Genomic DNA, 25,030 nt, shown 5'->3' with positions numbered 1-25,030 from the left:
CAGCTTCCAGGGTGCAAAGCATCTGCTCTTCTGACAAGGGAAAGCAGGAGTAGTGAACCAAATTTGATGTCTGCATTCTCTTTGTTTAATAATTCAACTCAGGCAATCTTTTAGTCTGTGGCTCTCCTTCAGTCTTAAAATTAAATAATTTGTCTCTGTTGGACTGTAGGCACCCACATAAACACATGGAATACTGGATAGAGACAACCCAGTAATTATTATAAAAATTAACAGATAATTGGAATTTATATAATTAGTGAGTAGATGTCCCGCTGATAACAGTTTGCTTTTGCAAACAATTCAACTCATGTCAGAGGTTTTGGTTGTAATCACTGGAAATGACATTAGCTTGGCTCTTGAAGATAAAATTAATAAATATAAATATAAATAAATATTAGGATTTGGAAGAATATTGAGGCCTTGCAGGATCTACTGGTTGCTGGAGGGCCACGTTTGAAAACTTGGACCAGCTCCCTAAGGCCACAAAACAAGAAGCTCCTCTTTTAGCACTTTGGCCAGAGTCTAACTGCATTTGGCTCCCACCACTTACTTCATTATGAATTAATACCGGCCATCCTTTTGCTTTACTTCACTTTCTCCAGATTCCTGGGAGGAGGCTTATAACTTACTAAGCCTGGGTTACATTCTTATTACTTGGCAACCAAAGCCCGGAGAATGCCATGGAATAAGGCTACTTCAACTTCCCTAATGAAAGGAATATAAAGCCTACCATAATCCGAGTATAATGAGGAATTCCTCAAAATTGGGAAGGGGATCTGGATTCTGAGGCCAAATAATGATGATTATGACAAATTAATTCAGTAATTGGGAATGCTATAAATGTAAAACAAACACATAGAACACTAGATAGAACCAAACCAATAATTATTTAAAAAGTAATGGATGAATTAGAACTCAAATAATTAGTAAGTAATTATCCAGCTGGTAACATTAAGCCACTATTGAACACAATCTGGAATTTTGCAGAATGATATAAAGCAGGAAAAATCAGTCTCCCCCTGAGTTGTCTCAAGGAGATTTAGCTTCATGGTTTCTATGTTGTTGGGTTTTGTCTTCAACACATGGCATTAAGTGTGGGTCCACTGGGAAGGGCCTATGGTGTGTGGTATCTCTCTGGTGCTCTAAGGATATGTATCTGCCTGGTGGCATGATGACACAGAGTTAAGTTGGGAGTGAGCCTAGGAGATAAAAAAGTTAATGTTCCAAAGGCTGGTTTCTTATAGTATTCCCCTCCATGATTCTCTATGTTAACACAGTGCTAGAATATTTGAAAAAGTGTTCAGTCCAGATACTAGCAGTGCTTCACCATTTGCTTTTTTCTTTTTTTCTTTTTTGGTCACTTTCAGTTTCTTAGTCCATTTAGTTATGTTCCTCTTTTTTTAATTTTAATTCCAGTGTAGTTAACATATAGTGTTATACTAGTTTAAAGTATACAATAATACATTACTCAGTGCTCCTCATGGTAAGTGTACTCTTAATCCCCTTCATCTGTTTCACCCATCCCCCACCCACCTCCCTTCTGGCAACCATCAGTTTGTTTTCTCTAGGTAAGAGTCTGTGTTTTGGTTTGTCTCTTTTTTTCTTCATCTGTTTTGTTTCTTGAATTCCACATATGAGTGAAATCATATGGTTTCTGTCTTTCTCTGACTGACTTATTTTGCTTAGCATAATACTCTCTAGCTCCATCCATATCATTGCAAATGGCAAGATTTCATTCTTTTTTATGGCTGAGTAATATTCAGCTCTTCTATATTCATACCACATCTTCCTTATCCATTCATCTTTGAGGGATGCTTCAATAATAGCCTTATTAAGGGCTGCTTCCATGATTTGGTTATTGTAAATAATGTTTCAATAAATACAAGGGTGTGTATATCTTTTCAAATTTGTGTTTTTGTATTCTTTGGGTAAATATCCAGGAGTGGAATTACTGAATCATATGGTAATTCTATTTTTAATTTTTTGAGGAAGCTCCATACTGTTTTCCACAGTGGCTGCACCAGTTTGTATTCACACCAACAGTGCGGGAGTGTACCTAGCAATTATTTTCAATTACAGTTGTTACATCTTATGTACTATAGGGATCTAATAAATATTGGGATTTATCATAGGTTAGTCACCTTAGATGAGCCTGGAGAAGTAGGCAGAGTATGAGCAACATATTTATTTTTATATTAAGACAATGGGAATTCATTCAAAGTTTTTATGAGTGAGGAGAATCAAGGAAAACTATATGGTGACATGATCAGATTTGTTTTTCAAAAACTTTTTCTTTATGCATATAGAGAGCAAATTAAAGGGTGGCCACTGTGGATGAAGCTAAATCGGTTGGAAGGTAATTATGGTAATAAAAGTGAGGGATGATTGTCGTTTGGATTAAATTGGTGATGGTAGAGATGTAGACACATGAATGGAGACTGGAGGTGAATTGAGAGGACTTGGATATGGATACTTTAGAGGATGAGGAAGAAGTGAGAGGAAAGTGTCAACAATGTATATTAAAAGAAACCTAGAAACTGACACATGTAGGCATTCGATAACTTTGTATTTTTCTTTCCCTTTTTTTCTCCTCTGCCCTCTCTTTTATATAACATATGTAGACTCAACCCAAATTTTGGATACATATACTTGCTTTATTTTTATATTTTAATCTTTTATATGTCATTATTATTATTATTTAGACTAAGCATGTGGTAATATAGTTAGGAATTTGTTTCTAGTTAAGATATGTCCTAGTTGTGGCTAGGATGTGTTTGCCTTCAGTTCTGTTGTTTGCGATGGCTCTCTGACTGTTGTGGGCAGAGTCTGGTGCTCGTGGTGTTAGTGGGTGGCTCTGGGGCTGCCCTGGGCTTGAGTTGAGTCAGACCAGGCATTTGCCAGAGATGCAGTAACACCAAACTGCAGGCACTGTCCCTGTGTAGTCCCCTGAGAAGCTTTTGTTGGTGGGTAGGGGCCTGCAATCAGACCCACTGCCTGCCCCCAGACCACTGCTGAGGTCACAGTCAGATGGGTGTGTGGTTATCTTCCCCTCTCCCTGGGGCAGGACTCACTTTGGAGTGGCACTGGCCCTTGTCTGGGCCGCGTGCACACTGCCAGGCTTGTGGCACTGCTTTGATGGGATCTTGACAAGAGCGATTGGAAGGGGTGGATCTGCTTCGCTGTGGCCTCTTGTCTATGCCAGGCTGCGGAGAGTCTGTTCTGCCAGTTTTCGGGCTGCTTTCTAGGTTATTTATGACGATGTGGGCGCTCTCTAGGTGGCCACATGGCAAGAGGTGAGCTGAGGGATGTCCTACTCTGCCATCTTCCCAGAAACACCCCCTGAAGCACCAGATTCTGGAACAGACATTGCACTGCAGGACCTCTTCTTCATAAAGCCACTACTTTCAAGTGCAGGAGATGTAGCTCACTGTCCTAACACAGAAGAACAGACAATGCAAGAGAAAGAATGAGGAGACAGAGGAATATGTCCCAAATCAAAGAACAGGACAAAATCAGAGCAGGAGACCTAAGTGAAACGGAGGTAAGTAATATGTCTGATAGCGAATTTAAAGCAACACTCATAAAGATACTAGCTAGAATTGAGGAAGGAGTGCAGGACCTCCATGAGACCCTCCACCAAGAAATAGAAGACATAAAAAAGGACCAGTTAGAGCTATTGGACTCACTAAATGGAAATAAAAATAGACCATCTGGAATAAATAGCAAGCAAAAGGAAGTAGAAGAAAGGACCAGCCACCTGGAGGACAGAGTCATGGAAAGCAATCAAGCCGAGCAGATGAGAGGGGGAAAAAATACGCAAAATGAAAATAGACCCAGGGAATTCAGCAACACTGTCAGGCATAACAGTCACATGATAGGGATCCCAGAAGGAGAAGAGTGGAAAAAGGGGGCAGAAGATTTGTCTGAAGAAATAATAGCTGAAAACTTCCTGAATCTGGGGAAGGAAAGAGAAATCCAGATCCAGGAGTCACAGAGAGCCCCAATACAACCCAAAGAGGTCTGCACCAAGACACAAAGTAAATAAGATGGCTAAAAGTAGTGATAAAGAGAGAATTTAAAAGCAGCAAGAGAAAGGAAAGCAGGTACATACAAGGGAAGCCCCATATGGCTCTCATTGGGTTTCAGCAGAAACTCTGCAGGCCAGAAGAAAGTGGCATGATAAATTCCAACTGCTAAAAGGAAAAAAATCTACAGCCAAGAATACTCTATCCAGCAAGGTTTTCATTTAGAATAGAGGGAGAGATCGAGTTTCCCAGAAAAACAAAAATTAAAAGCAAAGCCAGCCACGTCCCTGTCACACATGATGCCATCGGCCTGTGGGTCCCAAATTCACAGTCCAGCCACCCTCCTGCCCGAGTCAGCATGCACGGCCTGCCACCTGCTAAATGCCAAGTCAACACGCCTTCACCTCAGATTGCCAAGGGCTCAAATTGACACTCTTCCCCTCAAATTCCAGCCCCTGTGCTCAAGTTTGTGCACAATAGTAGGCATAATTATAACAGCAGAATGAAGCAACCCAAACATCTAACTATTTCTGTGGAATATAGAATGGATAAAAGAAATGTGCTAGGGTGAGAACATCTCCAACAAGCACATCAAAGAACAATACATCATGATTCTGGTTAGTGAAAACAAAAACAAAAACAAACCTGGGAAGAATAAAACAAGATGAAACCTGAGAGGGAGACAAACCATAAGAGACTTCTTAAGCATAGGAAAGAAACTGAGGCTTGCTGGAGGGGAGGTGGGGGGATGGGGTAACTGGGTGGTGGGCATGAAGGAGGGCACATGATGGAATGAGCACTGGGTGTTGTATGCAACTGATGAATCACTGAACTCTACCTCTGAAACTAATAATACACTATATTGTTAACTAATTGAACTTAAAATTAAAAAAAGGAAACCCCCCCAAAAAAGATATGTCCTAGTTACACATTATTGAGACAGGAATTTCCTAATTTCTGGCATACCAGAATTTTACCTTCTGAAATTATACAATTTGATGTTTTCAATCTGTTTGTCCTTAGAAAAGTTGTTTAACATAAATGAACCTCAGTTTCTTTGTATAAAAAGTGAGGCTTGGGCGCCTTGGTGTCTCAGGTCATGATCCCAGGGTCCTGGGATCAAGTCCCACAGTCGGGGTCCCTGCTCAGCAGGAAGCCTGCTTCTCCTTCTCTCGCTTCTCCTGCTTGTGTTCCTGCTCTTGCTATCTCTCTGTCTCTGTCAAATAAATAAATAAATAAAATCTTGAAAAAAATGTGAAGCTAGTGGTAATACCTATTCACAGGGCTTTTGTAATAGCTAAATTAGAATACTGTAATTTCCCAATAAATAGTACTCATTACTATTGATACACTTTCTCATTTCTCCTCAAGTCTTAACCCTCCAAAGATAATAGGGATGGTGAGTCTCATTTGCAAGGGAAGGAAAATGGCATTTGCAAAAGTGACTTTCTTATGTTCATAAAAAATTAGGAGAGATACTGGTGTAGAAATGTCCATCTATAGCACCAGACTGAACTGAGTCTGATTCTGAAATTCCACTTTACTACATTTACAATTCCATTTACTACATTTCAGCTCTATGTCATTGGGCATTTTAAATCTCCGAGTCCAAAGTGTCTCATCTAAACAAAGGCAGAAAATAATGTTTAGCTCATATGTCTGCAGTGAGGGTTAAATGAGATAATGAAGATAAAGCACCTAGTATCCAGCATTGTGGGATACTTTTTTCTCCCATCTCTTCTCCATTAATGACTGTTTTTGAAAATATTTCAAAATAAAATGGTTTATAGAAAATAATCATTGTCATGGTTGAAAATGGCATTAATATGATTTTAATGCAATATCTATAATGAAGAAGCTAGTACTAGCAGTACAGTAAATAGCATGCTCACAGAGGGAGCTTCATAGTTTCTGATAAACATGATCCAATGTCTATCAAATCTTTCTATTCTAATCAAATCCCTGGTATTAGACAGGACAATTAATCTTCCACATGGACAATTTGTGAACTGCATTTTGCTTATATACAGAAGGTTTATATGCTGTAATTCATTTTTTCAATTTCCTACTTCATTTCAATCACAGTGCTTCTTATAGGAGATGGTGTTTCCACTTAGCATGTTATTTTTAATTAGATGTAAAAGTCTTAATGAAATTTAAATTTTTAGCATTCCTTACTTTCAGAAGTGTAAACTCTGGAACACTTTGCAAATTAAAAAGTATAGTAATTCTCAAATTTTCAAAGATGGGGAGCACTAATTTACAAATACCTTTGAATAATCTAGTAACCTCTTGTATATAAACTGTATTAGATAGACAACACCACCAGCTAAGAGCTTCTGGTAGTATTTGGTACCTCTTATGGGGTCATGACTTCAATATGTATTGTCTCTCATTCTTACAACTTGACAAGAAGGTATTATTTTCCTTGTTTTCCAAATGAGGAAGTCCTGAAAAAAAGAATTATTCAACTCCACTGGGAAATTCTAGCAAGGCTCCACAGTAGAGAGATCACTAAACTGTGTTTTCAAATGTAATTGGAAGCACATTAGATAGAGATGAGAATGCTACATCTTTAGGAAATATTGTGAAACAGTGCAAATGGAAGAGAATGGTGACATCGAAGATGGACAAACAGATAGGCCAAGTGGAAAGCTCCGGCCTAGGAGTTTGGTCTTAGTATAGTAAGGAGAATGTAATGCTATGGCTCTTTGCCATGTACTCTTTTAAATAATATAACCACCAGCCTTCATATCCCTGTGGAAGTCTTCCTTCATTTACACACCATATGGAAGTTCCTCAAAATACTGTAATGTGAATGAAAGAGATACACTATCTGAAATAACATATCCATCAGAGGGCTGCCAACCGGCTGTTCATGGTGAATCATTTAAATTTAAAATTTGTTGTTCCGCACATAGAAGTGTGCAATCCCTGTTGAATTTCTGTAGCTCCCTGAAGACATGTCTTCTTTTTGCAGCTGCTGCATTCATTTGCATTTCAATATGAACATTTAGAGGTCAACTGCCTGAATTTCAGGCACAGTTATAAATTGGAGCCCCAGCAGGTATTGGAAATTGGTGTCCCTACAGGTGTATGGATACAGCTCTAGGGTGCCAGTGTTGCCAGGCTTCCTGGTACAGGAAAGGCGCAGTGTTAGGAAAGAGCATGAATGAGTTATGTGATGTCAGCAGTCCAATCCAGGCCTTTTGTAGACTATTTCTTTCCTTCCTGGTATCACTAATCTCTGATCCAAGCCCCAGATCACTTAACCTGTCCTTTATTTTATTAATCTTAACCTCTGCTCCCAAGAAGCTAGCTGTATCTTCATTAGAACATACATGTCTCTGGCCCACCATATATTAAGTTCCATACAGGAGGTCTGTTCATATTCCTCCATCACTGATATGACTCATCATTATTGACAACATCGAACAATGTTCTGGGCGCTGGGAAGTAAGATCAATGTGGACCCCATCTGCATAGAATTCATTGCCTCGTATGAACTAATCTCTGAATCTCGTGGTATCTTTTGAGACTTTTTGCACAAAATAGGTGTTTAGTAAATGGTAAATGAAGGAATGGGTTGCTCACTCTATGCCACAGCATTAGGAACTGTGGAGCATACAATGTACACAAGACAGTTTTAGCCTTCATGTAGCTAATACTCTGTGATGGGCACAGACAAGCACATAGGTAATTCTAATGCATGGCAGAGAGTATTATGTGTTGTAATAGAGGTATAAATACATTTCTGTGGGAGCACATAACAACAAAAGATTTAATTCTGGCTTGGGGGATGTCCTGCCCTTCTGTCACAGTGAAAGCAAATGATTATGTCAGCCACTGAGTATAACTGGAATCCATTTGCTGTATGCATAAGGAGTGAGTAGATTCAGAAAATAAATGACATTGGGGAGAATTTGTTTCCCTGCTGTTTCTTTTTCTTTGCAATTTACAGTATGTTATCACATGACATCTTCCAGATTTATAATCTCCTTTCTAGAAAATACTTGAATCTCTTCCCTTACATCTTCCTTCCCTTTACTATCCTTCCCCTACTGGTTAGTGAAAACAAAAACAAAAACAAACCTGGGAAGAATAAAACAAGATGAAACCAGAGAGGGAGACAAACCATAAGAGACTTCTTAAGCATGGAAAGAAACTGAGGCTTGCTGGAGGGGAGGTGGGGGGGGGATGGGGTTACTGGGTGGTGGGCATGAAGGAGGGCACGTGTTGGAATGAGCACTGGGTGTTGTATGCAACTGATGAATCACTGAACTCTACCTCTACACTCCAAAAGTGTTTTGGTGTCTAGGTTTAAGGGCTAATGTAAAGAGTTGACTTGGGATTTCTAAATTTTTTTTTAAATAAATGTTACCAGTTTCATTACGCTATGGTCATGGGTTAGTTTGCTGTAAAGAATTTTAAATCATGGTTTCCTTTGCCTCCCCTATGAAAATAGCACTAGTCCAAAAGTTTAAGCACAAGAGGTTTGGGGCCAGCTGCTATTAACCAAAGGTATGGCTTTAGGGATATCCTTTTCCCTCCCTTGGCCTTATTTCTCCATCTATAAAATGAGTTTATTGGACCATATTAGGAGTTCCCAGAATCAGACGGGTATAGGGGCCAAAGAGATGATATAGGAGGGAGAAGAATTTACCATGTGAGAATGTGAAGCCAGTATTGTGACATCTTCTAGTTTTTTTCAAGAGAGTCTACTAAGCTGGATTCTCCTGTAAAATTTCCACAAAATAGTATTTAGCCAAACAAAACATATCTAAAGGCCAGTTCAGCCCAAAGACTTCCTCTCTGTCCCTTCTAGACTAGATGCTTTCTGGAGTCCCTTGTATCTTCTCTGATTCTGCATTGTGAAGACATTCTGATTTCCCTTTGTTTAGCAGCTACTAAGTTTCAATGTTCCGATTCCCCAGATGAATTAAAGAACATGTTTTGAGCACTGTAAAATTAAATTGTAATCACAGATTGGAGGATTTCAGTTTCTGCTAATCCTTTTGGAGTCTTCTCATTTGATTAAATGGTAAAATTAGGATTGAATGTTAAGTGTTCTAAATCTGAGATCCAGTTTTGAGAAGAGAAATAAAAAGGGCACTGCCTCTCTTCCCTTGCTTCCATTTCTTCTGTGCGGGTGCTGTGAGGTGGCTCTTGCCTGGGAGTAGCTGTCCAGTTTGGATTGGCACAGATTCTCATGCCCATGTTGGGCTGGCCCATAGGAGACCCTAAGAAATAATCCTCAAACAAAGCAAATACTGTTGAATAAAGTCCAGTTCTTTCCTGCATCAACATGCCCTCTCTTTCCTGCTGCTTAGTGGATGTGAAAAGAAGTCTAAATAAAATGAGCTGTTTTACTATGTGTGGTCTGTACCTTAACATTTTCCAAATAAAGTCAAACTCTTTGGATCCCCACAAACTTCTGTCACTGAGCCCATAGGTTATGTGCTAAGTGTTTCTGAGGACAGAAATCCTGTTACTCATGTTTGTCTCATCAGCATCCATCACAGGGTCTGACGTATAGTATGGACTCAATAAATGTCTGCTTAATCAATAACAATTAACCTCTGAATGAGACAATGAATAAATTAAGTAAGATCCAGAATTTCTCTTAGGGCCTAAGCAACAAGCAAAAGGAATTGAATAGAGCTCCGAGTTCTATTAAGACATCTAAAGAAAGGCTGTGTCAACCAACAGAGAGTAAGGAGTTTGAAAATATAGACAGAAGAACAGTAGAAGGTGGTTGGGACCTTTACAGCTCTTCCAAATGATCACAGACAAACCCCATAGTCCACATATAATCTCATGAATCTGGACATTTCATATATAATGTTATCTTCTAGAGAAAGTTGATTAACAAAACAAAACCAGAAATCAACCTGGTTAGCATCAGGCTGCAAGTTGGAACCCACCTTCTGCCCAGTTTTTGGTTCCACCGTCAGCCCAGTTTTCAAAGCCTCTGTGCTACTTTCAGAGTTTATTGCTCATGCGCCTCACTGAGTGGCCGGTCTTGCACCCAGGCAGTGTTCTACCCCAGAGTTCACGTCTCTAAACTTTGGTCGGCTAACTAGGGTCAAATCTATGCCTGCACAAATCAGGGGGGAGCCCAGGAGTTCACATTCAACTTTGTAGTATCACTGTCCTCAGCTGCCCCCTCAGCTCAGTCTGGCTCTAGATACCGACATTTCTACACCGGTATCTCCCGCTCCCCACTCTCCCCGACATTTTTCAGTCTCTCCCATCCTGTCCTGGTCCTGGTGGGTAGAAATCTGAGGCTTTCGTCTCTACCTCTGTCCCTCACCTGTTCCTTTGGCTGGATTGCCATGGGAGTCACGTGAGGAGAGGCTAGAGAAAGGAAAAGAGCATTTGCCTGTACTTTAGGGACACAGTTCCTTTGGTCATAGAGAAGGGATCCCATCCTAAGAGGGACAGGAGCTTACTCAGCCGTGGTGGCCCTTGCCACCACCATCTCTGCAGGGCTGCCCTGGGGCTCACACAGGAAAACAGACAAATAAAAAACAAAAATGGAATTTCCTCCACTCTCTCTGACTTGTGAGGTGCCCCTTTCCACACTTTAGACCAGAAACAGAGGGCTTCTCTTGGAGCTCTTTCTGCCTGCACCTCGAACTAGTGCACAGTTCCATGTTTTGGGTCACCTTTGCAACTGAGCCTGGAAATACGGGAGGGAAAGGATCCAAGAATCTCATGCATGCTTCAGTGGTGTTTTAAATTCTGGTTTCCTTCCTCAGTCCACCTGTTACCATTTGCTTTTCAGGGCACGTACTGAATGGAGCACTGGGTATTATATACAAACAGTGAATCATGGAACACTACATCAAAAACTAATGATGTAATATATGGTGATTAACATAACATAATAAAATAAAATGAAAATGTAAAAAAAAAAAAGAATCCTCTGAAAGCTGCTCCCACTCATTCTGCCTCAGGTTTTTAGCTGCATTCAATGGGAGAACCTGGATGGAGAAGACGACTTATTCCACCTTGATCTTGATTGGGCCAGAATTTTTCTCATATAGTTTTAAGAGGTAGTGAAAGCCCATGAGATTGCTTAAGGGGATCGCCTGGTCCACCTGGCAAATCCTATTGTACACTGGCAATATTAGTTTCATTTAGTGCTCTTGAACAAAGGAATGATTGCTCTAGTCCACTGATTTGACAATCTGAAGACCAGACCTGGTATTTGGTGACAGCCCATGAGACATCCTGTCATTCATCAGACCTCATTCATGTACTTAACATCTATTAATAGTGTCATTTATGTGTCAGGTGCTGTGCTTGGCACAAGGGCTACATTCTGAATGACACAGAATCTTTGTCGTTGGGGAGTCCAGAGTATACTAAAAACCGGCCAGAGGTCACTACCAGTGCCAGAAGAGAACAAAGCAGAGCCTTAAGTCTAGACTAGAGACATATAGGTAAACAGGCAATTTGTGTATTAGGGGGTTCAGTGTGTGATAAACTCCAGCATCACTGCTGTGGGAGAACAGAGCAAATCCTTAATTCTGAACTGGAGGAGGGTCGTGACCAATTTCTGAGTGGAAGTGAGTCTTAGACCCACACAAATTAATAAGTAGGAAATCTGCAGGAAAGTAGGCTCCAGATATATAGAGTGAAATGCACAGAGGCCCAGATACAAGGGAGAAGAGTTTATTATGTGGCTACAAGAAGTTCCAAATATCTGGTGTATATAGAGTATCATGGATCAGAATTGAGGGGTAAATCAAGGGCAGAATAGAAAGTTCTTGAAAGTCAGGACAAGGTATTTAGGATATAATTTGGTTATCAACTGAATGGTTTTAAAAGGAGACTAATAAAATCAATTTTGTGCTTTAGAAAGACCACTCTTTATATTATCTACACTGGGAATATGGAGATTCCAGCGGAGCAAGCTGGGAGGCAGTAATACCTGTTAGGAGGCTATTGTAGTAACCCAAGCAAGAAATTATATAATTACTAATTATATAATTAGTTCTGGAACTAATAAAAAATAAACCATGCTATATCCACACACAGCTAGTAAAATAGTGTGGTGCCAGGAACTCAAGAAGGAGTCTGATGAATGAGATAGATCCAATCAGTCAGCTGCTCATGACAGTTCTGTTTTCAAAGTGGGCCCTGAATCTGAACACTTCTCACCATCTCTACTGCTATCACCCTCATCTAAGCCACCAGGGTCTGTTGTCTGGTCTGTCACATTGGCCACTGACTCATCTCCCTGTTCAACACACCCTGAACAGCACTTTGGATTCCCCACACCCACTGACCTATTTCTCACACCTCAAAGGCACTCCAATCCACCTGGTTGCTTAAAATGAAAGCCTGAATTAACGCTGATTCTTCTTTTTCTTTAGTAATTCACATCCAATTGACTAACACAACCTATTCTCCCTGCTTCTGAAATATACTTAGAATCCTATCCCAGACTAAGGTCCCATTGTCTCTTAGCTCCTATTTCCATACTCCGTAGGTTTTCCCACTCTCTCTCAATCTTCCATCCTCAAAGTAATGATATTTCTCCTATAAAAACACTCCAAAATTCTATATCATACAGCCCTTGTCCCCTAGCTCATATCCTACTTGTCTTCCCCTTACTCACTGTTTTGACCTTTCTTTTATTCCTCAAAAACACGCTAGGCACAATTGCACCAGCAAATGCCTCTCTGCTTGGCAACACACTTCTTCTAGATCTTTATATTTTGAATGTAAAGAAACAAACCAGATCATTTGTAACAGAACTTAGATCAGGGACCAAGTAATATAAATCATTTTATCAAGTGCTTTATAAATATAAACTAAGTTAATCCTTGTATACATTTATTAGTTAGATAGGATTATTAAACCCATTTTTTTCTGGGCACAGAGAGGTTCATGGCGTAGGCCAAAGTCACACAGCTAGTAAGTAGCAGGCAGAGCTGTGATCCTAACCTGCTGCCTGGTTCCAGAATCTGTACTCTAAATCCACTATGTTCGGCCTCTCCTAGTAGTTGACATGCATCTCTAACACAAAGTAAGGAATCTTGCAGATTCACCCACTTCTGATGTGTGCAGAGTTAGGGAGCAGGTAGATATAGACAGAGATCGAAGCCTGAAGAAATAAGAGGCAGAAGAATTCCTTAATTAACCAAATTTCCCCCCACACATACAAATACTGAGTCTATCACATTAATTGCTTTTAAATACAGCTACCACTACCCCTTGCACAAAAAGCTAGGCTTGCCAGCTATTAACAAGCATCTTGATTTCCTTAATTTCTTCATCTATTGTGGAAAAAGCTCCTAAAGCTCATTGAGTTTCATGAAGTTAAAGCATTTTTAAAGTATTTATTTTGTTGTCACACATTTATTTTGTTGTCACACATTGCACCCGAGCTCTCTCAGCTACCAAAAGGTGATAATTCAGCCTTGAGCTGCTGCTTCTAATGGAGGAAAAAGGCTGGTACCCAGGTGAAGTGATATAGGCAGAATTTAGACTTTAATTTCTATTAATTGACCCCCCTGTTGCATCCAGAATGCTAAAACATTAAGATGTTTTTCCTTAAAAATTCATGCATCGAAATGACTTAAGGAGAAATTATAAAGGTTAGATTTACATTAGTTTTCTTCTGGCAGGCTTTGTTTGTTTTTGAATTTGTGATCCTTTGGTATTTCCAATGACAAGGGAAAACAGTTACCAGGAACTTCCCCAAGACCCTAATGCTACCCAAACAGGCCAGTTGTTTCCAGATGCCCAGTAACAACAAATGATACAACAGACTGTGCACAACCACTGTGTCCTTTGGTTTCCGAGCTCTTGCTTTTGGTCAGCCCCTTTGTATGTCCCTGGGCCCAGGTTTTAGGCAGCGCTAGTAGGCATTATTCAAGGGAACAGAAACATACACTTTCCAGGAAAGATCCAATCTTGTTACCAGTTTTTTTTTCCCTCACTTTATCTCTTAATTAGAAAAATTTTAGGGGCACCTGGGTGGCTCTATCGTTAAGCATCTGCCTTCGGCTCAGGTCATGATCCCAGAGTCCTAGGATCGAGCCCCACATCGGGCTCCCTGCTCCGCGGGAAGCCTGCTTCTCCCTCTCCCACTCACCCTGCTTGTGTTCCCTCTCTTGCTGTGTCTCTCTCTGTCAAATAAATAAATAAAATCTTAAAATAAAAAGAAAAATTTTAAAAGGTGATACAGTAATATTATGCAGAGAGTATTTCTAGTGAAAGTGATTTAGTATAGCAAAAAGGGCACCAATCTTGGTGTTAGAAATTCGTGTCTACTTCTGATTTTATCTGCATAAACTTGGAAAATGTACTTAATCTGTCTACAGCTCAGTTTCTTTTTTTTTTTTTTTATTTTAGTCACCATACAATACATCATTAGTTTTTGATGTGGTGATCCACGATCCATTGTTTTCGTATAACACCCAGTGCTCCATGCAGTACATGCCCTCCTTAATACCCATCACCGGGCTAACCCATCCCCCCTCCCCCCTCCCCTCTAAAACCCTGTTTGTTTCTCAGAGTCCATGGTCTCTCATGGTTCATCTCTCCGTCCGATTCCCCCACTTCATTTTCCCCTTCCTTCTCCTAATGTCCTCCATGCTATTCCACAAATGAGTGAAACCAAATGATAATTGACTTTCTCTGCTTGACTTATTTCACTTAGCATAATCTCCTCCAGTCCCATCCATGTTGATGTAAAAGTTGGGTATTCATCCTTTCTGATGGCTGAGTTATATTCCATTGTATATATGGACCACATCTTCTTTATCCATTCATCTGTTGAAGGGCATCTCGGCTCTTTCCACAGTTTGGCTATTGCAAACATTGCTGCTATGAACATTGGGGTACATATGGCCCTTCTTTTCACTACATGTGTGTCTTTGGGGTAAATACCCAGGAGTACAATTGCTGGGTCATAGGGTAGCTCTATTTTTAAATTTTTGAGGAACTTCCACACTGTTTTCCAAAGAGGCTGTACCAGCTTGCATTCCCACAAAGAGTGAAGCGGGTTCCCCTTTCTCCACAACTTCTCCAACATTTGTTGTTTCTTTTCCATTTTTGCCATTCTAACTGGTGTAAGGTGGTATCTCAACGTGGTTTTGATTTGAATTTCCCTGATGGCTAATGATGATGAACATTTTTTCATGTGTCTGTGAGCCATTTGTATGTCTTCTTCACAGAAGTGTCTTTTCATATCTTCTGCCCATTTTTTGACTTGATTATTTGTTTTTGGGGTGTTGAGTTTGAGAAGTTCTTTATAGATCTTGGATACCAGCCCTTTATTTGTAGTGTCATTTGCAAATATCTTCTCCCATTCTGTGGGTTGCCTCTTTGTTTTGTTGACTGTTTCCTTTGCTATGCAGAAGCTTTTTATCTTGATGAAGTCCCAAAAGTTCATTTTTGCTTTTGTTTCACTACCTTTTGGAGATGTATCTTGAAAGAAGTTGCTGTGGGCGATGTCAAAGAGGTTACTGCCTATGTTCTCTAGGATTTTGATGGATTCCTGTCTCACATTGAGGTCTTTCATCCACTTTGAGTTTATCTTTGTGAATGGTGTTAGAGAATGGTCGAGTTTCATTCTTCTGCATGTGACTGTCCAATTTTCCCAGCACAATTTATTAAAGAGACTGTCTTTTTTCCATTGCATGTTTTTTCCTGCTTTATCAAAGATTATTTGACCATAGAGTTGAGGGTCCATATCTGGGTTCTCTATTCTGTTCCATTGGTCTATATGTCTGTTTTTGTGCCAGTACAATGCTGTCTTGGTGATCACAGCTTTGTAATGTAGCTTGAAATCAGGCAACGTGATGCCCCCAGCTTTGTTTTTCTTTGTCAACATTTCCTTGGTGATTCGGGGTCTTTTCTGATTCCATACAAATTTTAAGATTGTTTGTTCCAGCACTTTGAAAAATGTCATTGGAATTTTGATCGGGATGGTCTTGAAGGTATAGATTGCTCTGGGTAGCATAGACATTTTAACAATGTTTATTCTTCCAACCCATGAGCATGGAATATTTTTCCATCTTTTTGTGTCTTCTTCAATTACTTTCATGAGTGTTCTGTAGTTCCTAGAGTATAGATCCTTTACCTCTTTGGTTAGGTTTATTCCGAGGTATCTTACGGTTTTTGGTGCTATTGCAAATGGAATCATTTCTCTAATTTCCCTTTCTAGAGTTGCATTGTTGGTGTATAAGAAAGCAACTGATTTCTGTGCATTGATTTAGTATCCTGCCACATTACTGAATTGCTGTATGAGTTCTAGTAATTTGGGGGTGGAGTCTTTTGGGTTTTCCACATAAAATATCATGTTGTCTGTGAAAAGAGAGAGTTTGACTTCTTCTTTACCAATTTGAATACCTTTTATTTCTTTTTGTTGTCTGATTCCTCTTGCTAGGACTTCTAGTACTATGTTGAACAATGGTGGCGAGAGTGGGCATCCTTGACACACGTCCTGATCTTAAGGGAAAGGCTCTCAGCTTTTCCCCATTGAAGAGGATATTCGCTGTGGGTTTTTCATAGATGGATTTTATGAACTTGAGGAATGTTCCCTCTATCCCTATACTCTGAAGAGTTTTAATCAGGAAAGGATGTTGTATTTTGTCAAATGCTTTTTCTGCACCAATTGAGAGGACCATCTGGTTCTTCTCCCTCCTCTTATTAATGTGTTCTATCACATCGATTGCTTTGAGAATGTTGAACCACCCTTGCATCCCGGGGATAAATTCCACTTGGTCGTGGTGGATGATCCTTTTAATGTATTGTTGGATCCTATTAGCTAGGATTTTGGAATCCATATTCATCAGGGATATTGGTCTGAAATTCTCCTTTTTGATGGGGTCTTTGCCTGGTTTGGGGATTAAGGTAATGTTGGCCTCATAGAATGAGTTTGGAAGTTTTCCTTCTGTTTCTATTTTTTTAAACAGCTTCAGTAGAATAGGTATTATTTCTTCTTTGAATGTTTGGTAGAATTCCCCAGGGAATCCATCAGGCCTTGGATTCTTGTTTTTTGGGAGGTTTTTGATCACTGCTTCAATCTCATTACTGGTTATTGACCTATTCAGGTTGTCAATTTCTTCCTGTTTCAGTCTTGGCAGCTTATAGGGTTCCAGGAAGGCCTCCATTTCATCCAGATTGCTCAGTTTATTGGCATATAGTTGTTGATAATAATTTCTAATAATTGTTTCTTTTTCCTTGGTGTTAGTCGTGATCTCTCCCCTTTCATTCATAATTTTATTAATTTGGGTCCTTTCTCTTTTCTTTTGGATAAGTCTGGCCAGTGGTTTATCGATCTTAATTCTTTCAAAGAACCAACCTCTAGTTTCGTTGATTTGATCTACTGTATTTCTGGTTTCTAATTCATTGATCTCTGCTCTAATTTTAATTATTTCTCTTCTAATGCGTGGCTTAGACATCGTTTGTTGCTTTTTCTCTAGTTCTTTAAGGTGTAGAGTTAGTTGGTGAATTCAGGATTTTTCTATTTTTTTGAGTGAGGCTTGGGTGGCTATGTATTTCCCCCTTAGGACCACCTTTGCAGTATCCCATAGATTTGGACAGATGTGTTTTTGTTATCATTGATTTCCATGAATTTTTTAAGTTCTTGTTTGATTTCTTGGTTGACCTAAACATTCTTGAGCAGAGTGGTCTTTAGCTTCCAAGTGTTTGAATTTTTTCCAAATTTTTTCTTGTGATTGAGTTCCAATTTTAAAGCATTGTGGTCTGAGAATATGCAGGAAATAATCTCAGTCTTTTGATTGAGGGTTGAGACCTGATTTGTGACCAGTATGTGGTCTATTCTGGAGAAAGTTCCATGTGCCCTTGAGAAGAATGAGTATTCTGTTGTTTTAGGGTGGAATGTTCTGTATATATCTATGAGGTCCATCTGATCCAGTGTATCATTCAAAGCTCTTGTTTCCTTGTTGATTTTCTGCTTAGATGATCTGTCCATTGCTGAGAGTGGAGTATTGAGGTCTCCTACAATTAACGTATTGTTATCAATATGACTCTTTATTTTGGTTAACAGTTGGGTTACATAGATGGCTGCTCCCATGTTGGGGGCATAGATATGTACAATTGTTAGATCTTCTTGTTGGATAGACCCCTTAAGAATGATATAGTGTCCTTCTGTGTCTCTAATTACAGACTTTAGTTTAAAATCTAATTTGTCTGATATAAGAATTGCTACACCAGCTTTCTTTTGAGGTCCTCTGGCATGGAAGATGGACCTCCATCCCTTCACTTTCAGTCTGGATGTATCTTTAGGTTCAAAATGAGTCTCTTGTAGGCAGCATATGGATGGGTCCTGTCTTTTTATCCAATCTGCAACCCTGTGCCATTTTATGGGAGCATTTAGGCCATTCCCGCTGAGAGTGATTATTGAAAGATATGAATTAATTGTCATCATGTTGCCTGTGAAGACATTGTTTTTATAGATTGTCCCTGTAAATTTCTGTTGTATATCACTCTTGGGGTCTTTTTCCTTTTATAGAACCCCCCCTTAATATTTCTTGCAGGGCCGGCTTAGTGGTCACATATTCTCTCAGTTTCTGCTGGTCGTGGAAGCTCTGCATCTCTCCATCCATTCTAAATGACAGCCTTGCTGGATAAAGTATTCTTGGCTGTATGTTCTTCTCATTTAGTACCCTGAATATGTCTTGCCAGGCCTTTCTGGCTTGCCAGGTCTCTGTGGATAGGTCTGACATTATCCTGATGTTCTTCCCTCTGTACATAGGAATCTCTTCCCCCTAACTACCCTTAAGATGGTTTCCTTGGTTCTAAGATTTGCAAGTTTTTCTATTACCTGCCAGGGTGTTGGCCTGTTTTCCTTCATCTTGGGAGGGGTCCTCTCTGCCTCTAGGATGCGAATGTTTGTTTCATTCCCCAGATTAGGGAAGTTCTCAGTTATGATTTGCTCAAAAACATCTTCTAGTCCTCTCTCTCTCTCCACTCCCTCTGGGATTCCAATTATTCTGACATTGGAATGCTTCATGGTGTCACTTAGTTCTCTGATTCTATTTTCATGGATTCTGAGTTGTTTTTCCCTGGCCTCCTCTTTTCCCTTTTTATCTATTATATTGTCTGACCTGGAAGACCTTATTCGTTCTTCTGTCTCACTTACCCTAGCTGTTAAATTATCTAGATTGGATTGGATCTCATTGATAGCATTTTTAAGTTCTGCCAATTCAGCTTTCATTTCTGCCCTTAGAGACTCTATGTTGCCATTAATTGATTTCTCCATTCTATCTATTTTCTTCACAATTGCTAGCCTGAATTCCATCTCCGACATCTTGGTTATATCTGCATCCATTTGTAATGAGTCTTTTCTATTTTGGGGGTTCCTCCTCCTAGTCTTTCTGTTGATGGGTGGTTGAGGGAATGTTTAGAGTCCAAATTATTGAGCAGAACCCAAGCAAGATGCGCCTGTTTTCTAGGGACCTTAGTGTTGCTGGCCTCTTGTTTTCCCAGCCTGTCTGGGGAGGGACCTGCCACGCTGTTACTCAGGCAACTCTGTTTAGGCAGGGTTGCCCTGCCCCCTGTGGCAGGGGATGGGCTCAGCGGTAATCAGTTTTGGGGGCTTTTGTTCTCTGGTGGCTTTCCCTGGCGGCTTTCTGTGTCTCTCTGAGAGTCAGAGCAGAAGAGACCGTTTCCAGCCCTCTGCCTCAGAGCAGAGAGACTGCAGTCTTCTTCAGTGAGCTCTCCAGACCACACTGTCTCCGTTTCTGTCCATGCTGCTATAAACTGCAGCAGCCTGGGTTGTGCACCCCTCCGCAGCGCTCCCAGTCCTGCCTCCAGGTCGCGGCACGTCTCTGCCCTTTGTGCTTCTAAAACCACCAGCCGCTCCCAGTTCGCAGGTGCGACCCCCCTGCTCTGGGTTTCCGACCCAGGGGCTGCCCTAAAGTCCTTTCCCTGCTGCTACCCATCTGGGAGTCTGCCCCATCCCCAGCAAGCGAGGCTGTCGCTCACCAGCGGTGTAGGATCCCCACAGCCAGGCTCCCTCCCGCTGCCGTTTATCCTCCGATATCTGCCTGCCGAATCACGGCTCCCCGCTTCATACCTCAAAACCAACTGTCTGCAATATTCTGTTTGTAGAGATCCAGATCTTCTTACATCTCAGGCTGATTTCGTGGGTGCTCAGAGTGGTCTGGTAGATATCCATCTCAATTCCGGGGACCAGTTGAGATAGAGTCCCCTACTCCTCTGCCATCTTTTCTCCTCCCTCTCTACAGCTCAGTTTCTTTATCTCTGCAGTATGAATACAGTATTGCAGCATATCACTGATATACGCAAAAATTATTTTGAAAAGTGCCAAACAAAAATGCAAATTTTCATTCTTGCCCCCATTCAATTCAACAAACAGTGCAGTAACCATGCCCTAAGCACTGTGATTTGATTTACAAATGAATAAGCCTCACATGTTGCCTTTGTGCCAGTTGCTGTCTATCACAGACTAGGCATAAAGAAAAATCAGGAAGGGCACACGGAATGATGACTGCCTGAGAACTCTACTGCACATACTGTCAGGCAAGACCTTTGGCTTGCTTTCATTCTCCAAAGGCTTGACCACTCATCATAGTGGCTAAAGATCATTATGGTTTACATGTTGGTACAGTGACTATTTATGAAGCATCTCTCTTGTGCCAGGTGCTGTGCGAGGTAGTTATGACTTATTACCATTTAACAGATGATTAAACGGAATCTTAGAGAATTTATGTAACTTGCCCAAGTCACAGAGCTAGGAAGACATAAAGCATTTCCATCCTCTGCTCATAAGAGAAAAAAAAAAGAAGAGAATGAGACTCAAACAACCACCTCTCTAGTAGTCATAGAAGCAACTATTGCTGACCTCTGATAGTGGGTTGGGAGGCTGAGGTGATGTGTGAGTAACACATCCACTTAAGGCATTAGAGGAAGGTAGGAGATGGACTGACATGGGGAATGGATGCTTCAAATTCTCCCTCCCCTAAGTGTGCCCACATTTCTATAGTATGGTGTGCAGGGTGCCTGAGAGAGAGAGATATAGAAAAAGTGACAGGGAGTTCCGAAGGGCGACATTAATTTTAGTATCTGCAATCATGGTGGTCCTCATGAAGGAAATGTTCTTGGAACCTTTAAAACTGGATAGAATTCGTATTAGTGGGGTCAAGAAGGAAAAGAAAATAGAAGGGAATAGTCTAGTTAGAAGGGACAGTTCTTTATTCAACAGATATTTTTGGGGCACCCACTATGTGCTAGACACTGGTCTAGGCACTGAGTAGTGAACAAAACTAGAAATAAAATCCCTGGCCTCACAGAGTTTAGATTTTAGTGGGTAGATGATACAGACAATAAAAAGACAAACATGTGGCATTTTAGATGGTGGTAAGGAGAAAAATATTGCCAGGAAAGGAGGTAGGGTGTATGGGGTGGGGGGGGAGGATTGGAGATAAGATTTAGACAGGATATCTCCAGAAGGTCTCACAAAGAGGATAATATTTGAGCAAAGACCTGCACTGAGGAGGAAACAAGAACATTCTGGGTAGAAGGAACAGCAAGTACAGGGCCCAGAGGCAGAGGCACCCCTGAATAGGTGAAGACTGGGAAGGAGGTTAGTGTGGCTAGAGAAAAATCATTTAAATGTAGAGTGTTAGGAGATGGAGTCAGAAGTTGAGGGATGGAGTGCCATGAGTCAAGTTCCTGTATGTCTTCAAAGATCATTGCAAGGACTGTGGCTTTTACTTTCAGTAATAAAGAAGCCACTGGAAAGTTTGATCAGAGGAGTGTCATGATCAAATTTAAATTTTATGGGAATTTTTCTGGCCATTGTGTTGAAAATTGGCTGGAGTGGGGGAAGATAGGCAAAAGTAAAAATGAGACCAGTCAAAAGACTGTCACTGTAATCCAGACAGGAGATGATTAATCTGGTAGAAGTAGATGGGTGTGAAGTAGTTTAATTCTAGATATATTTTAAAGATATATCAAATAAGAGTTGAGAATATATGAAGAAAAGAGGAGTGAAAAGTGATCCCAAAGTATTTGACTTAGTACCTAGAAGTATCGAGTTTCCATTGGCAGGAGGGGAAATGTGGAAGTATTGAGACAGCCTGTGTAGAGAAGGAAATTGTAAGAATTGGTTGGAAAGTAGCCTGGGTGCAGTGTCTAGTCCTTAGATGGAAACAGGATTCCCCACATTAGACTTATGTCAGGATGAGCCAAGCTGTTTTCCCTGTTTCTCTGCTCAGGGTAATAAAGTATCAGCATTTGGGGATATATGAAGAAGTGGGATAATATGCCTCTTCAGTTTGAAAAGTCATGAAGAACCATGCTACTTTGAAAAATTCCTTTTTATCTCTCTTACAGAAAACTTCTCCCCAAATAACAAATTCTGTCTTTACTTCAGCTGTTCCTTTCACCTTCTTGCCATATTCTCCTTATATGTATCAATCCTCCCCATTTTTCGCTCACCAGGCCTGGTAGTAGATTCTGCCTCCTAGACCATAATGCCCATAACCATGGCCTCCCCCTAGGCAAGGCCACCTTCAGCTATCATGCAGATCATTGCATCTCCTCTTCATAGGTCTCTCTGGCTCCACTCCCACAGCCCTTTGAATCTTTCTTCACCCTGTAGCCAGACTGGTCTTCCTGACATAGAAATCTGATCATGCCCCTTGTTAGTTAAACATTGCAAAGGATTCCAATGATCTGATGATAAAGTGCAGCAATCTTAATGTAGCTTAAGCAGTCCTTCCCTCCTCTGCTCCTTTAGCTCTCCCCATTCTCACATCTCCCATGTCATGTTCTGGATATGCCACCCTTCTTAAAGTGTCCCAAACACAGCATGCTCTGTCTCACCTATGAACCTTCAAACACTCTTCCCTCCACTCTTCATCCAGCTGATACTCAGCCATAATAGTTAGCATCAGTGAGCTTCTGGATCTGGTGCCCCTCCCAACTCAGTCCTGCCTCCACACTTATCAAACCACATTGCAATGGCTTGCTTAGATGCTCATGTGCCCTCTAGACTCTAGGACAAGAATCAGATTTATCTTGTTCAACATTATGTCCCTCATTCCCAGCAGGTTCTGGGCAGTCAGAAGTAACAGGCACTTATTCCATATTTACTGAATCAGTAAGCCAGACCAAGTGTTAGTTCTTCAACGAAACTTTCCCAAGAGCCCTCCATTGGAAGGGATCTCTCCCTCTTTGGGCCTCCGTAGATTTTACCTCCACATGTGTTACAGATATATCACCTTTGAACTTTCACTATAGTTACATAATTTACCTCTATTATTGAACAAGTTTCTTCTTAAGTGCAGAATCCATGCCCAATTCACCTTTGTTTTGTCCCTAGATCATCAACCACACAGCTTTTTGTATGCTCAGACTCCAATAATTAATTAATTAATTAATGGAGCATAAATGTTAGATTATATTAGATTATATTTTAGAATTTCCAAATGGAGAGCGTATGCTTTGAGGTTGGAAGTGGTGCAAGATAAATCCAAACAGGTAAGTTGAGGCAAGATTGTAGAAAATCTAGTTTGCTAAGCTAGGACTTAAATAGTTTGGAAACTGGAGATTTGTCATGGATTTCTACTCCAAGGAGTTATATTATCATAGTTGAGTACTAAGGAGATTAATCTGTCCTTAAGATAAATTTTCTGGTACAGAAATACAGTGTTCTCCTGCATCCATCTCCAGAGATTGGTAATAGAGGAAGTGAACCTTATTACTGTTGGGAATTCAGGTCGTTCTTCAAGGTTTTCAGGGGAGAAAAACCTGGAAATAGAAGACAATTAGTAGGCATACTATGCTGGCACCTGTATCTTTGCATTTACTCTGGTTCTAATTCTGATAAATTGCTCCTGTGAATTCTCCAATTATTCAGAATCCATGGAGAGAGCTATAGTAGAATTAAATCTCATAGTTAATCCATAATTTGTTTCTCAACAGGTTCTCTGACTCTGAGAACACATCACGTTCAAGATTCCAAAATGGGATTTGTGATTAATGCAATCTATTCCATGGCCTATGGACTCCACAACATGCAGATGTCCCTCTGTCCAGGCTATGCGGGCCTTTGTGATGCAATGAAGCCAATCGATGGACGGAAACTTTTGGATTCCCTGATGAAAACCAATTTTACTGGAGTTTCTGGAGATATGATCTTATTTGATGAGAATGGAGACTCTCCAGGAAGGTACTATTAGACAATATTTTCTCCTCTAGACAATAGCACCTGAACAGTCATCCATTGATCCTGATGTGCCTGTTTATCTCCTTTGTGGTTATCTAGGCTTACTGGTCATATTTGGCCAGCTCCGACATCACAAAGGGATTAAAGATAGAGAAGGGGAACCTTATTTTCTGTGGCCAGGTACACATATTGATGCTGACTTCCAAAACAGGCTCTTGGGATCATCCCATTTCAGAGACCCACCCTTAGAGACAGGAGCCTCACATTATGGTAGAAACCCAAAAACCAGCCCTGTGATTTCTCTGTACATGTTTTCCGTAGTCTGATCTCTTCATGGGCCATAGAACTATTCTGAAACCGGAACAATTCCATTTCTGGTAATTCAGAAATTGGGCTAAGGTGCTGTTATGTTGTTTGCTGTACCTATAGTAAATTATAAGTCATTTTATTTTATTATCCTTTAGCTGGAGGACTTTCTCCTTTCTTGAGGACTAAATTGCCTTTTACTCTGAAATTCCACCTTTCATTATTTATAGAGGAGCCTGAGAAATATGAACTTACTCATTATTACGGATCAGCCTCCAGGGAAGTCATTAGGTAACTAAAACTTACCAGAATTCACATCTATCTCATACTCTAAATTCTTAAGTGACTCTACACATGAGACTTTTAATCCATGAGGGATATTGTCACTGAAAAGATATTCTGAGCTGTAGCAGAGCTGGCTCTTCACTCTGCCTTACATCGGCACATTCAGGGTCCTGTGGTCTCCCACTGTAAAATCGTAAGTATTCTTCCAGCAACAGTTTATTCCTGATAT

The 25,030-nt window shown here is 40.5% G+C and overlaps 1 protein-coding gene across 3 annotated transcripts in view; it reads left to right on the top strand.

Moving 5' to 3' along the window:
* GRM5 (glutamate metabotropic receptor 5) overlaps nt 1–25,030 on the top strand; it is a 573,056-nt gene that overhangs the window by 454,199 nt on the left and 93,827 nt on the right. For all 3 annotated transcript variants that reach the window (XM_088017413.1, XM_088017412.1, XM_028091712.2), the window contains exon 4: nt 23,967–24,213. In XM_088017413.1, the coding sequence (XP_087873539.1) occupies nt 23,967–24,213 (247 nt within the window). The remainder of the gene's footprint in view (nt 1–23,966; nt 24,214–25,030) is intronic.

Source organism: Eumetopias jubatus, unplaced genomic scaffold (assembly GCF_037043125.1).
Source record: "Eumetopias jubatus isolate StellerSeaLion01/CBP00866 unplaced genomic scaffold, mEumJub1_p1.0 scaffold_13, whole genome shotgun sequence".
Taxonomy (NCBI): domain Eukaryota; kingdom Metazoa; phylum Chordata; class Mammalia; order Carnivora; family Otariidae; genus Eumetopias; species Eumetopias jubatus.
Note: the sequence above shows the minus strand (reverse complement) of the source record. Positions and strands in the feature narration are given on the sequence as shown.